This window comes from Schistocerca piceifrons, chromosome X, assembly GCF_021461385.2.
Source record: "Schistocerca piceifrons isolate TAMUIC-IGC-003096 chromosome X, iqSchPice1.1, whole genome shotgun sequence".
Taxonomy (NCBI): Eukaryota; Metazoa; Arthropoda; class Insecta; order Orthoptera; family Acrididae; genus Schistocerca; species Schistocerca piceifrons.
The window spans coordinates 303310762-303326141 of NC_060149.1; the positions used below are offsets into that span (position 1 = coordinate 303310762).

Below are 15380 nucleotides of genomic sequence, written 5' to 3' on the forward strand. Positions count from 1 at the left end.
GGAAATCTAAGTAGATGGAATTTACCAAAGAAATATGAGTGACTATACCAATATTAGTGAAAAATTAATTTAAATGATGATGATCAAAGCAATAGTAATAATAATAATAATAATAATATGGAACTCAATGGCCTAGAGCAAATCTTCAATTGGAATCCACTTAGGTGACTTTTGTGTTCCTAATCTGCCACAATAATCATATCGGGGAATGGGGACCTACACTTTAATGTGGAATCTCAATCATGTATCCTATCTGATGAATCTTCACAGCACTGAGATGGGAAAACTTGGTTTGAAGGCGGACCGAAATATTCTGTTGTACGACTGGGATTCGATCCCACTGCTTTCTGTTTCTAGGCATGTGCTTTACCACTATATCACCGAACACAACACATCCTAAAGATGAAAGAACTGATACAGTGAAACCCCTGTTTTACATTTTATTGTGGTCCAGACTTAAAAAACGCAAAACTGAGGGAAATGAAGAATTGAGGAAAATGTTAAAACCCCGCAAAATATGGGCAAAAGCACATGTAATTGGCATATATGATTAAAAATCTCAATCTTCTCCAATACTTTGTATAAAATCTGTCTAAGTGAAGGAAATTAAATGTACAATGCAATGTTTATACAATAATTTATGGTAATGAATTTCATCAAGCCACTTTCTGACATGTTACGACCACAAATTATATGTTCAAAACATGCGTTTTTGGGAGATCATCCTTTGTGCTCACCCAGAAAAAATCAAAAATTGATGAACATGTTGAATTACACCAAAAACATTACAGCAGCTAATTGGTTAAACTATAAGCATAAATGCAGACATCTGCTTAGTGACAAACTTTGTCACCATCGCTGTTACTGTTTAATGCTTTTCTTACGAGCTGTATTCCATATGTTCACCACCGTTAAAGTGTTATTTTAGGCTTGATGAGAGAAACAGAGAAGTGAAAAAATGAGTTTACTTCCCAGTTGATGTTACAAGCTTATTGTAAGTCAGCTTAGTGAATTTTTGTACACTGTGTAAAATGTAAATTTGAAAGAAAGCTCGGGTGCTAGAACTTGATTTCATGCCTTCTGTCATTGCTGCCAATCTTTATGATGTAGTATGTGGTGTGCACGCGCGCGCGCGCGCACACACACACACACACACACACACACACACACACACACACACAGTATATACATGAGCTGTGTGTATAGTTGTTGCAACTGTATAGTGTCAGATTTGAACATGAAAGACTTAACAAAGTGCTATAACAAAACCCTTGCTTTACTTCCGTGTCACATCTCTGTCATAGAACATCATCTGCATGAAAAGTATATTTTTTGCACTTCACAAAATGCTTTCAACCCTACCTGCACTCCTGTCATTGAAAGGCCACTCTCCCTCTCCACACATCCAGTAGGTGAGCCCATTTTATGTATGTTATTGTGGTGTGGTAGCTGCACTGGTTATTGTGCGATTTAACACATTGCCAGCCAACAAGAGTTCAATAGCCGGAAATGGGCAATGTTTCCTCGATTATGAGCAAGCACATTCTTCGAGACTCTGTGCTTGAATTTAAAAGGTTGACAATTGATATTGTTTCTGAATACAGTACATCGGCATTACATGCATAATGATTAGACTGAGTCATATATAGCACAAAAAAAGGCTTGTTGGTGGTATAGGTTGACTCCATGCAACTGTAGGTGAACAAATGGATGCACACAATCTAATAATAAGATCCCCTGTTGTTTGTCTGTAGTTGAAGCACGATAGTAGATAAACCAGGAGTCCAACTTAATCCCACATGAGAACTCCTCTGCCACCCATCTGAATAACAGTGTGTTAGCAAGTGGGATTCATCACTATATGTTTTCAACATTCTATCTCTCAAATCTATTGTGTCAGTATTACAAAAAAAATGGGACGTCCTGTTTTGCATGCATTATGAGGGCTGTATGGAATCAAGAAAACCAATGCATATTGACTTGGTATCAATGATTCTTGGGTCCAAGGCACTCAACATTAAATAAATTCAAATCAAATGTCCATTTAAGGTCAATCACAACATACAAAAGTATATAACACTTTTGCACAGCAACTGCAGGAACAGTCTAATAAAATGTGCCACAGTGGAGGAAACTGAATCATCAAAAGAACTCCACACAATGTAAGTTTCCAAGGCCAGTGTATATATCAGTTAAAACTTCTGGGCTGATACATGCTGGTTGATATATAAAACTATACCCTGACATTTCATCACTGACTGTGGGAGATATCTTCAGAGGTAAAACAGCACTGCCTGGAAGTTTTAACTGGAGTAAACACCAGTCGTGATAGCCTACATGTATGATAGTCTCTTGAAACTTCAATTTCATTCAGTGGCACAGGAACGTTCATTCACTTGCTCTGACAAAAGTCAGAACTACTCCATCGGTGGCTCTGAACACTATGGGACTTAACATCTATGGTCATCAGTCCCCTAGAACTTAGAACTACTTAAACCTAACTAACCTAAGGACATCACACAACACCCAGCCACCACGAGGCAGAGAAAATCCCTGACCCCGCCGGGAATCGAACCCGGGAACCCGGGCGTGGGAAGCGAGAACGCTACCGCACGACCACGAGATGCGGGCAACTACTCCATCAAGGTCTGTCTCTGACAGTGGGAGACAAAATGTCAAGGAATAGTTTTCCATATTGATTCTGATCTCTCAGCCCAGTGGTTCAGGAAAAAAGTAATGCATTTCATAATGTAAAGCTCACATACGTGCTACAATATAAAGAATGTACACAAATAATGACCCAAATTTGTCACTCTAGTCAGATGTGGCAATATAGAATCACACATCACCATATCATCATGTTATTCAGTCATTACATAACCAACATAAGCAAATATTCAGTTACAGAAATTGTTTCCCTGGGGATTCTGTGGCTTTCGATTGCATGATAAACGAAATTTTAATTTTTGTATGGAGCTTTCCGCACCTTCTGTAATCTTTAGTAATGAGATAATGACTACGCTCTTTAAGGTCCGTGTATATATGCTGGGATGAATGGAAAATCTCCTCAAAACAATAATTTGGATCTTATTTCTGCTATCCTGCAGAAATTATACTGTTAAATGAGTACTGATAGCAAATGAATGAAAAATTGCCATCATCAAACAAGTGGTGCTACAAGAATGCTTACACCCCACACATGACAGGTACCAGAGGTTGAACTGGCAACGCAAAATATTTCTGTTCCTTTGAAGTGTAGGGAATAAAAGATATCAAATTTCATAAATGTGTAATCACATCTTATGGAGCTATATTTAACATGCTGCAAATCTAATTTGTACAAAAAAACATGGATACAGTAGTAAGAGAAGAAGAGTTTGAGATTAGCTTACTGATTAAGTTAGTCCTTGAGAAGGAGTGGGCCATGCACAGAGATTCAAATGTAAAAAGAAGATACCATTCATACATAACTTAGAAAATTTAGGGAAAAATACATGGCTAGTGCATTTTAATTTTGGTTCATGACAGTAGTGAAGATCAGTGTACAGAAATAACTAACTTTTTCAAATAGATATTTATGCAAACAATTTAGTAATCATTTATCATGAGAATGTAGCTTTGCCAGTATTATTGATAATAATACAATTTCCTTTCTTAAAAAACTGCTATTGTATAGCAAAATACATTTTTCACTTACGGGCATCTACACATTTCTGTTGTAATTACCCGTTTCTCCTGTTTGCCTCATTGCACAATTTCTGATTTTGAGTGTCTGAAGAGCTTTAAACCATTTTATTATGAATGTTTTTATCAGGATGGCTTCTCCGACATTATACTTTTTTAATTCCTCTGTAAATTAACCTGCCAACTGTAGTTGAGACCTACCCCTACGTTGTCAAAAAATCACCAATCTAGCAGGATAGGCAACAAAAACCTACGTGGCACTCTTTATCAAAAAGACTTTGCATTTTTGTCCCTTGTTGCATAGTTTTCCTTTTGACTTTCAGAGTATCAGCTTGTATATAAGCATTTACAAATAAAAATGTCCAGTCCCTAATGGTTCTCATGAAAGTTTATAAAACCAAAAATACTCACAGTCAACAGTTATCAAGTCACGAACAGAGTGTTCTTAACAGGACTCTTTCTTTAACTTCCGAATTTATTTACTCCTTGTTAATAATCATGAGAATGGTGGGAAAAGCACACACAATTCAATCACCAATATTAGTGTACTAACTACAACAGGCACTTACTGTACTGCACAGTATCAAATCTCCACTTCTAAAACTCCTCCTCTTCACTCTGTAATCTATTTAAATCTTCCCTATAATCACTAAGATCTTCCAATCTCCTACTGAGTTTCTTATTGAGGTTCAGCAATGAAACCAAGGCTGCAGTTCATAATCAAGGTTAAAAAAAAAAATCTTGTTACATATTAAATGTCATTCCTCTTCACTGCTCGGACCAGTATTGTTAATATCCTTCCTTTGCTCTCCGTATAGGCTTGTTACGTTCCTCCGACTGTTATATCTTAAGTACTGAGGATTTCAATATATACAGTTACAAAGGTGAATTGTTAAATGTTTAATCTGAAAGGCACAAATGAATCATTGCAACGGTACTAAATGTTTTCCTTTCTCGGTTTCTATTATGAATCCCTCTTATTGATTTGTGTTTTGTGTCCCCATCCCACTTTCTATCAGCTCCAATCCTCAATATCTGACATGTGAAAAAATAATTACCACCCAACATCTCCAAAAACTATAAACCTCCAGTTTCTTTACTGCAGTACATTTATGTATGTAGCTGCATTAAATGCAGCTGAGTATTGCTGATTCACAAGCTTCTGTAAACTTTGTTTTTTAAGCATTCCCTGTATTTTCTTCCACAGATAGTTAGAAATTAGAAATGTCTTGTTTGCTTGTAGAATTGTATATCACAATATATTCTTATTAGTTATTACGTATGTATTTCACCTCCTAACAACAGATTTTATAATAAAACAGATTATTCAAAAATTTATATAGCGTATCGTATAAAACATAAGTATCATTTACGAATTAATCAGGCTTCATTATTCTGTTATAGCTCACATGAGCCACTCAATAATGACAAGAAAAACAGAAAAAGAAATAGAAACTGTTGAGGAGGAGGAAATGATCCCTTCTGTAGGAACTGTGTCTGAATTGACAGCTATTGTATTAAAACATTCTACAGCATCCTTGCAGATACATAAACAGAGCTCCAGTTTCACAATCACCAGAGCTTGTGCTAGTGCCAGAAAACAAACATATACATAATTATTTATAGGTTCCACTGATCATTGAAATTGCTTTGTGATTTTTGTATCTCATTATTCCATTTTGAAATACAGAACTGCTTTAAACACATGGCAAAATCCTTATCACATGGCATGGCATCACTAACTTTGTACTGCATAAAACACCAAACTTCATTCAAGCAGTCATCAAAACTTTAACTAATGCAATAGCTTTCTGTTTTTTGATTTCTTTGCAGGCACATCTGTAACTAATGTGATGATTAGCCTAAACAAGTGGAACAATGAAGAAATCACATTAGTAACGATATGAAAGTAGCAGTGCTAAAGAGCTGCAGCGAGCTGTCATGGCAAACGATTTAACAAAATATAAATAAATTAAAAGGTAGTTGAGGTAGTGTATCTTTGACAGACACATAAACAAGACTGAGAACATTATTAGATTTTCAATGCATCTTCTTCCAGAGCTACAGAGTAACACACAAATATATACATCTGTATGCCTACATTGTCCCAGCTGTCTACATTCTACTGGCATAGCAGCACAGTTCGGGTGGAAAGGGGTTGTGTTACGAGTAGTGGGAGAGGGGAGAAAGGAGGCAGGAGTTGGGGGGAGGGGGTTAGGGAAAAGTGGTTGACATCTGGAAGTGGGAAGCTTGTGTGTAGTAGGAGAGGGGAGACAGGAGGCAGGAGTTGGGGGGCAGGGGGTTAGGGAAAGGTCGTAGACTAACTGGAAGTGGGAAGTGTTATGTCCTAGCCAGTAATGCCAACCGAGCCCGCTGCCAAAAGGTTGGCAGCATCAAAGTCCGGACGCCGTCCGCATAAGCAGCGCCAGCGAGACAGCAAATCGCCGCAAGTCTGCGCGCGCCACCGCTGGCTTCTGGCTTCTTAAGCGCTGGAGTCGCGAGCGCTAGGACAGTTCTGTATTCGCCGCTCAGTTGTATACTCGCCACCGAATCGTGTACTTGCTAGTCAGTTGTGTGTTCATCGCAGCAGAGTTGTTGTTTGTCGTCAGCCGACGCTGACCTAGCCGCTCCGACTCGAACTAGACAGATTTCTGTAGACACCGAGTTCACTACTGTGTTTCTGTATCTTCATGAATAAAGATAAGTACTGACTTATTTAATCAGAGTGTTTGGGGTTTCATCTTTCTGTTTACTGTTCCAGCGGACCGGTCGGCCGCTATTAAAAGTGTGGCGGTGACTTCGTAAGCCATTTCTACAGCCAAGTGTTTGTCGCTACGAACGCCGCCACAAAAGGAAGTAACAGGCTCATGGGATAGGTATGTGGCACCAGTGAACTCATTCTGGACACATTAGAGGAGCTGTGCACACCACAAAATGACATGGAGGAGTCGACAGGGAAGAGAAGATGTAACAGAGGAGAAAAGAAGACTATGAAGAAGAGGGCGTACATGCAGTATGAGTGAAATTAGTGTAACGTGGCAGGGGTGTCCTTAGCTACAGTTTATCAATGACAATTCATTTGAACGGGCAGCTGGTTGGTTGTCATGCCCTCACAAAATGCTATGCATAAGTTACAACAGAGCTGGTACAAGACATTATTGCTTTCACAGGTTGTCCTGCTTCTGTTAGGAAAGGGTAGGATAATCCTGTGACAAGACTGGAGTAGAATGTGCTAGAGCTTTGGAAAGATCTTGCAACTGGACTTTCCAGTGAACCTGTAAAAAAGGGTTGTGAGTTGGTGTGGTGTAAGGATGGACTAGGATACTCCACAGATTGGGTGCACAGTGAAATATCACTTTGGGAGGAATGAGAAGGATTGTAGGTAAGATGATCCTCATTTCTAGGCATGATGGTAAGACTTGACAAAGGATACAGTTAAGCTGTTCCAGTTCAATATAAAACCTGACTGGATTTGTCTGAAAGTTAGTAATGTACTCAGTTTTGTTTATGTGCCTGCTGCTACTCAGCACCTCAACTGTTGGGCAATTTGTAATCTTTATTACTTAAATTATTTGTACTCCATCACATATATTCCACTCCCATATTTAGCAGAATACTATGTGTGACACAACACTACACTGTTACAGAGCGAGCAAAGGCAAGCGATAAACAGCAAATTGCTTCCACGTTCAACACCTTTCACAGTGGTAGTGTTACATTCTGAAATTTATTTGCAAATAGTGATACACATTTAATCCAGCACTCCACAACTGTAGAAAGTGAACCAGACATACAACACTATATTTTCAAAATTTTGGGAACAATGTGTTTCTGCCCAGACAGGCAGACAAAGATATATGTATATCTAAAAACAAAAATGATGTGACTTACCAAACGAAAGCGCTGGCAGGTCGATAGACACACAAACAAACAAACACAAACATACACACAAAATTCAAGCTTTCGCAACAAACTGTTGCCTCATCGGGAAAGAGGGAAGGAGAGGGAAAGACAAAAGGATGTGGGTTTTAAGGGAGAGGGTAAGGAGTCATTCCAATCCCGGGAGCGGAAAGACTTACCTTAGGGGGAAAAAGGACGGGTATACACTCGCGCACACACACACATATCCATCCACACATATACAGACACAAGCAGACATATTTGTCTTTAAATATGTCTGCTTGTGTCTGTATATGTGTGGATGGATATGTGTGTGTGCGCGCGAGTGTATACCCGTCCTTTTTTCCCCCTAAGGTAAGTCTTTCCGCTCCCGGGATTGGAATGACTCCTTACCCTCTCCCTTAAAACCCACATCCTTTTGTCTTTCCCTCTCTTTCCCTCTTTCCTGATGAGGCAACAGTTTGTTGCGAAAGCTTGAATTTTGTGTGTATGTTTGTGTTTGTTTGTGTGTCTATCGACCTGCCAGCGCTTTCATTTGGTAAGTCTCATCATCTTTGTTTTTAGATATATTTTTCGCACGTGGAATGTTTCCCTCTATTTTTCTTTTACAAATATCTTGTGTCAGAGTAATTTACACTGACACAACATTACCAAATGTCAATATCCTCTGACATGACATAGGAAACAACAGTTTTATTGATATCTACTTACACAGGAAACATTATCATATTGCTTTATTATAAATAAACAAAAGTGAAGATGTATACATAATATGCAACTAACAAAAGAGGCTGCAACACTAATACCACCATTTCGAAAAACTGACGGGAACCATCCACCGTAATTTCTGTTAATCTCACAAGTAATTATTTATTTTCACTCAAGTACTTTTCATTTCACTTTCATGGTGGTGGGGAGAAAGTGAAATATAAAAACAGAAGTGTGGAATCAATTTTCAACACACTTTTAGTGTTGTTCTTAAATGAAAAAATTCTCTTCTACACATAGACAGACAAGGTAAATTTGAAACAGAACTGAAAGTACAGATTTCCTATGAATTGAGGGTTCGTGCAGGACAAGCAGAATGAATATTCCTAGCTACAAGGGGACAGGAAGTGATGTGATGCATAGTTTAAAAGATTTAAGAGATCTATTAATGACTATAGTGGAAGTAATTTCAAAAAGCAACACAAATTGACCAGAATTGTAGAACTTTACTAGTATCAAACATGTTTACTCACTGACCACATTGCTTATTAATTTTATCGGTAAAAGTTTTGGCCATGCAACAGACACCTTCATTACATAAAATGTTGCAGCAGCACATATGCTATCAAACCTTGTGCCCTTTGCAAGTACAATAGAAGACTAAGTATTTTGCTATTGTTCAATTTGCACTACGCTATGAGCCATGTGTGTCCAACACCATAGATGAGTGGTCAGCATGGCGGACTGCCATGTGGAGGGCATCTTATAAAGCTCTTGTAGCATACAATTTTATTTAGACTTGTACTTTACAGTTTGGTGCAAGTCTTTTTAGTTTAGGGCACTTGAGCCCCTTCAATGTCATGTATCATACTGTAATTATACTAGTAGGTGACTGCCATGTGGACATATTGTGCGAAGTTATGTTTGTGTTGTAGCTGCCATTAGTTGTTGGACTGTTTATCTCACTAGTCTTCTCACCTTGATTAATATCTTTCATGTTTCATATTCAGAAGTTGGATTAAAATAAGAACCAGTACGCCCACTAGTAATAGTGATAGTGATAGTGGTGGTGGTTGTGGTGATGATGGTGAAAGTTTATAAATCTAAAGGAAATGGGAGGGGGGGGGGGGGGGGGGAGAGGGTAGAGGTGTGTCAGCGTGAAGCTGGACACCCCTCGGCATGCTGTGTATTTTTTATGGTGAACGCCTGACCCCCAATGACATCAATACATAAAATATATAGAGGGATGCAGGAACATGAGGCAGTAATTGACAAAAAGGGGAAAGGAATATAGTGGAAGCGAATGGGGTAGCTTTGAGAGGTGAAATACTGAAGCCAACAAAGTATCAAAGATGTAAAAAGACTAGCCCTAGAAGAAATCCTTGGATAATCACAGGAGATATGGAATGTAACTGATGAAAGGAGAAAATATAAAACTGCAGCAAATGAAGCAGGTGAAACGGAATACAAACACCTAAAAAATGAGTGACAGGAAGTGCAAAATGGCTACATAGGAATGGATAAAAACAAATGTAGGGATATAGAAGCATACATAACTAGGAAAAGATAGCTATCACCAATGGGATAACTAAGGAGGTCTTTGGAGGTATCTGAATATTAAGAGTTCAGATGGTAAACCAGTAGTAATCAAAGAAGAGAAAGCTGACAGTTGGAAGGAGTGCTATACAAGAGAAATGAACTTTAAGACAATATTATAGAACTGGAACAGGACACAGATGAAGATGAGATGGGAGATGAGAAGAACTGGACAGAGTTCTGAAAGACCTAAGCCGAAACAAGGCCCCTGGGGCACACGAAATCCCATCGAACTACTGATATACTTGGAAACGCCAGCCATGGCAAAATTATTCCATCTGGTGTGCAAGATGTATGGGACAGGCAAAATACCCTCAGACTTCAAGAAGAATGTAGTAATTCCAAGCCCAATGAATGCAGGTTCTGATGAAGTGGGAATATTATTGAACTATCAGTTTAACAAGACATGGTTGCAAAATACGTACACAAATTATTTACAAAACAATGGAAAAACTGGTAGAAGGCAACCTCAGGGAATTCAGTTTGGATTCTGGAGAAAGGAAGGAACATGCGAGGCAACAATGACCTTACGACTTATCCTAGAAGGTAAGTTAAGAAAAGACAAATCTGGTTTATGGTATCTGTGGAGACAGCTTTTGACACTTTTAGATGCACCCTTTGAAATTCTGAAGATAGCATGAGTAGAATACAGGTAGCAAAGGGTTACACACAACTTGTAACTGCCATCTGGTTTCTGCACAAGAGCTGAGGGGTACGGAAGGGAAGCAGTGGTTGAGAAAGAAGTGAGACAGGGTTTTAGCCTATCCCCAATGTTATTTAAACTGTATGTTGAGTAAGCAGTAAAGGAAGCCAAAGAAAAATTTGGAGAAGGAATTCATGTTGAGAGAGAAGAAATAAAAACTTTGCAGTTTGCTGATGACACTACAATTCTGTCAGAGATAGCAAAGGACTTGGAAGAGCAGTTGCACAGAATGGACAATATCTGGGAAAGAGGATATAAGATGAACATTAACAAGAGCAAAACAAGGGTAATGGAATGTAGACAAATTAAATCTGGTGATGCTAAGGGATTTATATTAGGAAATAAGACAATAAAAGCAGCAGACAAGTTTTGCTATTTGTGCAGTAAAATAACTGATGATGGCCGAAGTAGAGAGGAGATAAAATGTGAACCAGCAGTGGCAGGAAAAGCATTTCTGAATATGAGAAGCTTGTTAAAAATTAATATATATATATATATTTAACAATGAATATATAAGTCTTTTCTGAAGGTATTTGTCTGGAGTGTATCCTTGTATGGTAGTGAAACATGGACAATAAGCAGTTCAGACAAGTATTAGATGGGTACATCATGTGACTACTGAGGAGGTGCTGAGTAGAACTGGGGAGAAACAAAATTTGTGGCATAGCTTTATTAAAACAAAGGAACAGTTCATAGGACACATTCCGAGACATCAAGTGATCACCAATTTAGTACTGGAGGAAAGTGCGGAGGGTAAAAATTGTAGGAGGAGACCAAGAGATGAATGCAGTAGGCAGGTTCAAGACGATGCAGGCTGTAGCAGTTATTCGAAAATGAACAGGCTTGCAGTGGGTGGAGCAGCATGGAGAGCTGTGTCAGACCTGTCTTCAAACTGAAGACCACAAAAACAACAATTACAACAACATTTCAAACTATCTACTTGTTCAAGGTAGTTTCCCAAGCAGGTTTCCATCAAGCTGTGCACACACAGTAATGAATTAGTGTAAAGAGGTAATTTTCTCCACTGTTTAGTGACATGTCCTACATGTGTTGAAACCATTCAAAATGGCAAGAGTTGCTTTATGTTTAAACTTTCATACAAGTAGTTCGTAAACTGTGGCAATTACAATTCACAAATAGACAAGCCTTTAATTATTGGTAAATTCAAATACCATAATTGGAATTCACTGGAAGAATCTTAAGGAAATATAATTAATCTATGAAAGAGTGCCTCACAAAATATTGCTTTGAGCAATTCTCGAGTGTTGCTCACCAGTCTGGGATTCTTACCCAGTTGGATTAATAGAAGATATGGAGTAGATCCCAATAAAAACAGCTCATTTTAACATAGGTTTGCTATTAAGTACGAAAGTGTCATTGGTGATGCTCAAAGAATTCCAGTATTTGATGCTACAAATAGGGCAGAGAGCATCACAGAGAGGTTTACTGTTGAAGTTCTGAGATCTCACACTGCAAGAAGAAACGGACAATATGTTACATCGTACCACACACACCTTCACACCTTGTGAAATGACCATGAGAAAATCACAGCACTTGAAAGTCATATGGAGACTTACTGGCAGTCTTCTTCCCGGGCTCCATTTGCAAATGGAACAGTGAAGAGAGGAAATTACAATGTTATCTGAAGCACCTTCTGCCAAACACCTGAATGGGGCTGGCAGAGAACAGAAGCAGATGTACAGTTACGTTAAATATTTTCAGTTGACACTTCTCACAATTTTTTTTTAATATGTGGCATTTTGCCACATATTTCCTCTAACCTTTCAAAAATATCTTTTAATTTCTTACATCATCACTGTCTCAAAAATAGCTTCATATTAATTATGACACGTGAATGATCCACTCATAAACAAAAATTTAACAGTGTTGCTTTTGAGTAAAACCACTAGCAACCAGTATTATCTTGATGGCATATCCTTGTAAACATTGAATATCTTAACTGTTTTTGGTGACACGGTGATTAGCACATCAACCTACTTCAAAGATTGTATGCTTAAACACAGTAAGAGAAAAAGGAGTTGTTGAGAACCAAGACACAGTATATTACAAGATTGTGGCTCGCAGAATATTTCTGTGCTTGATACATGCTCTCCTAGAACATTTAGTTCCAATCCTAAAAAATTCAAATCATTCTTAGATATTCCTGTGGCAAAAATAAAATACAAACAGAAGATTGGTACAATTTAAGTTCAATCTCAGTGTGGCGAGATGTCTTTTTTGAACTTTCAGAAATTTCTCAGCTATAGTTAATTTAATCAAAAGGTGACAAATGATTAATGTGTCACAGCCTAGTTTGAAAACTTCTGAGTAGAGGAATAACTAAGAGCTGGTATAACAATTGTATAATTGGAAAATTAGTATATGAGTAGTTATAACTAGTATTTCCTATAAAGATTTTCTTCTTTGGAAGTTATTCCCAAAGAAGAATAACACATTTAATTTTAAAATATTGGTTACTTTCACTATCCAGCCAGTTGCTTTATTTTTTTCCAGACAAACATGTTTTATGAGATATAATATTTTGGGATCCCTTAATGCATCAGAAAGGCATACACCATTCTCACTGAAGAGAGACACTGCATGCAGCAGTTTTCTTCTAGCATCAGATCACCTTCCTCATATTTCTAAATATCATTTCCAGAATTCATGGAATTTTCTCAGTTATCTGAAACAAATTCAGAAATATTAGTTAGCACATGTTGCTCACAACTATGTCACTTGTCAAAACTTTCTATGATATGCAAAATCTTGTTAATACCTTTACACAGAAAAAAAGTCAACAAATAGATGCATCATCACATTGTCCTTCACATCCTTGAGGAAGTACTGCTAGAAGACCAATGAAATGCAGGTACATTCTCATGCACTATAGATGCCAATGTTCATGAACAGTTTCCTAATTACTCCTTTCATTTACAGCTAGTTTACAAACAAATTCCTGATTTTTACTGATGTCACTCTCATTCAAGTATTGGGTTACATTTTAATTACATCATTCAGGCTTTCTTCACCAATATATCTCCCTTTTTTTCCCATACTAGGCACAGTTGTGGTAGGACATCTACAGAACCTCATTTCATACAGAAACTGTCAGTATCATGCAAATCTCAATAAAGGACAGAAAAGCCCAATTATCAGTATGCAACCATAATCAGTATGGACCACTGAAATTTAAAAGAAAATGTGTGAATATTATATAGATAATAATGTAAGTAAGTTTCTGCACTTGATAATTATTCTTCTTAAGTTCTGAAGTCACTTACCAGTTAAGTGAGTTTCCATGGTACACAAAGCTGGCCTGTCGGAATTAGGGCCAAGTAAACACATTTCTGACTGACTATAGTACTTACTGCTAAGCACTTATAAAATTACAACTTTAAGAAGAGCTCCGAGGAATGGACTAACAGCTGAGAAGTGGGTGATTAGCTGCTGGTGAAAACTTATGAGGTAATAAACAGTAATGTAGAATTTGTTAAAACACTAATGCACGACAATTCAACATTTGAGTGTAGTCAGGAAATGAGAGCATGTTTCACTAACAAATGTTAGGAGTGTTACTGAAAAATGTAATGCTTAATAACAAAAATACAGTACCTTGCAGAGTCCAGAATACACAATTAATAAATGTCAGAAAATGGAAATACGCATTCTAAAGAAAAAGCAACAAAACTGCAAAAGTGATTTAAAAATGAAACAATACAGGATACGTTTACTCTTTCTACCAGTTAAGCTTGGTAGTGGTGTGATGTCATCAAAGTGAAGAGAATCCTGAATTCTATTGGCAATTGATCCCATTCCTGAGAAAGAACTATGTACAACTCTGTGGTTGGTGCAACAATGGATGCATTTTTATCTTCTAAATGTCTCCTAATCACACATTATAGGACATAGAATGTTTCCAAAACCAAACTCTCACACTCTCTCTCTCTCTCTCTCTCTCTCTCTCTCTCTCTCTCTCTCTCAGAAAGGTGGAAGGAGCATATAGGAGGTCTGTACAAGGGCAATGTACTTGAGGACAATATTATAGAAATGGAAGAGGATGTAGATGAAGATGAAATGGGAGATATGATACTGCGTGAAGAGTCTGACAGAGTACTGAAAGACCTAAGCCGAAACAAGTCCCCGGGAGTAGACAACAGTCCATTAAAATTACTGACAGCCTTGGGAGAGCCAGCCCAGACAAAACTCTACCAACTCGTGAGCAAGATGTATGACACAGGCGAAACACCCTCAGACTTCAAGAAGAACATAATAATTCCAATTCCGAAGAAAGCAGGTGTTGACAGATGTGAAAATTGCTGAACTATCAGTTTAATAAGTCACGTCTGCAAAAAACTAATGCGAATTCTTTATAGACGAATGGAATAACTGGTAGAAGCCGACTTTGGGGAAGATCACGTGAACACGTGGGGCGATACTGACCCTACGACTTATCTTAGAAGCTAGATTAATGAAAGGCAAACCTACATTTCTAGCATTTGTAGACTTAGCGAAAGCTTCTGACAATGTTGGCTGAAATACTCTCTTTCAAATTCTGAAGGTGGCAGGGGTAAAACACAGGGAGCGAAAGGCTATTTACAATTTGTACAGAAACCAGATGGCAGTTATATGAGTCGAGGGGCATGAAAGGGAAGCAGTGGTTGGGAAGGGAGTGAGACAGGGTTGTAGCCTATCCCCGATGTTATTCTATTGGTATATTGAGCAAGCAGTAAAGGAAACCAAAGAAAAATTCAGAGTAGGTATTAAAATCCATGGAGAAGAAATAAAA

General features: G+C 37.9%; 1 protein-coding gene across 3 annotated transcripts in view; it reads right to left on the reverse strand.

Moving 5' to 3' along the window:
• The window catches only part of LOC124721553 (GATOR complex protein NPRL2), a 169039-nt gene that overhangs the window by 122911 nt on the left and 30748 nt on the right, over positions 1-15380 (reverse strand). Inside the window, exons 1-2 of one of the 3 annotated variants that reach the window (XM_047246587.1) lie at positions 13070-13088; positions 1363-1560 (exon numbers count right to left, since the gene is read on the reverse strand). The exons of 1 other annotated variant lie outside the window; for it this stretch is intronic. In XM_047246587.1, the coding sequence (XP_047102543.1) occupies positions 1363-1422 (60 nt within the window). In that variant the 5' untranslated portion in view covers positions 1423-1560; positions 13070-13088. Of the gene's footprint in view, positions 1-1362; positions 3399-13069; positions 13089-15380 lie in introns of those variants that run through there. One more of the 3 variants, XM_047246586.1, reaches the window with a different exon arrangement.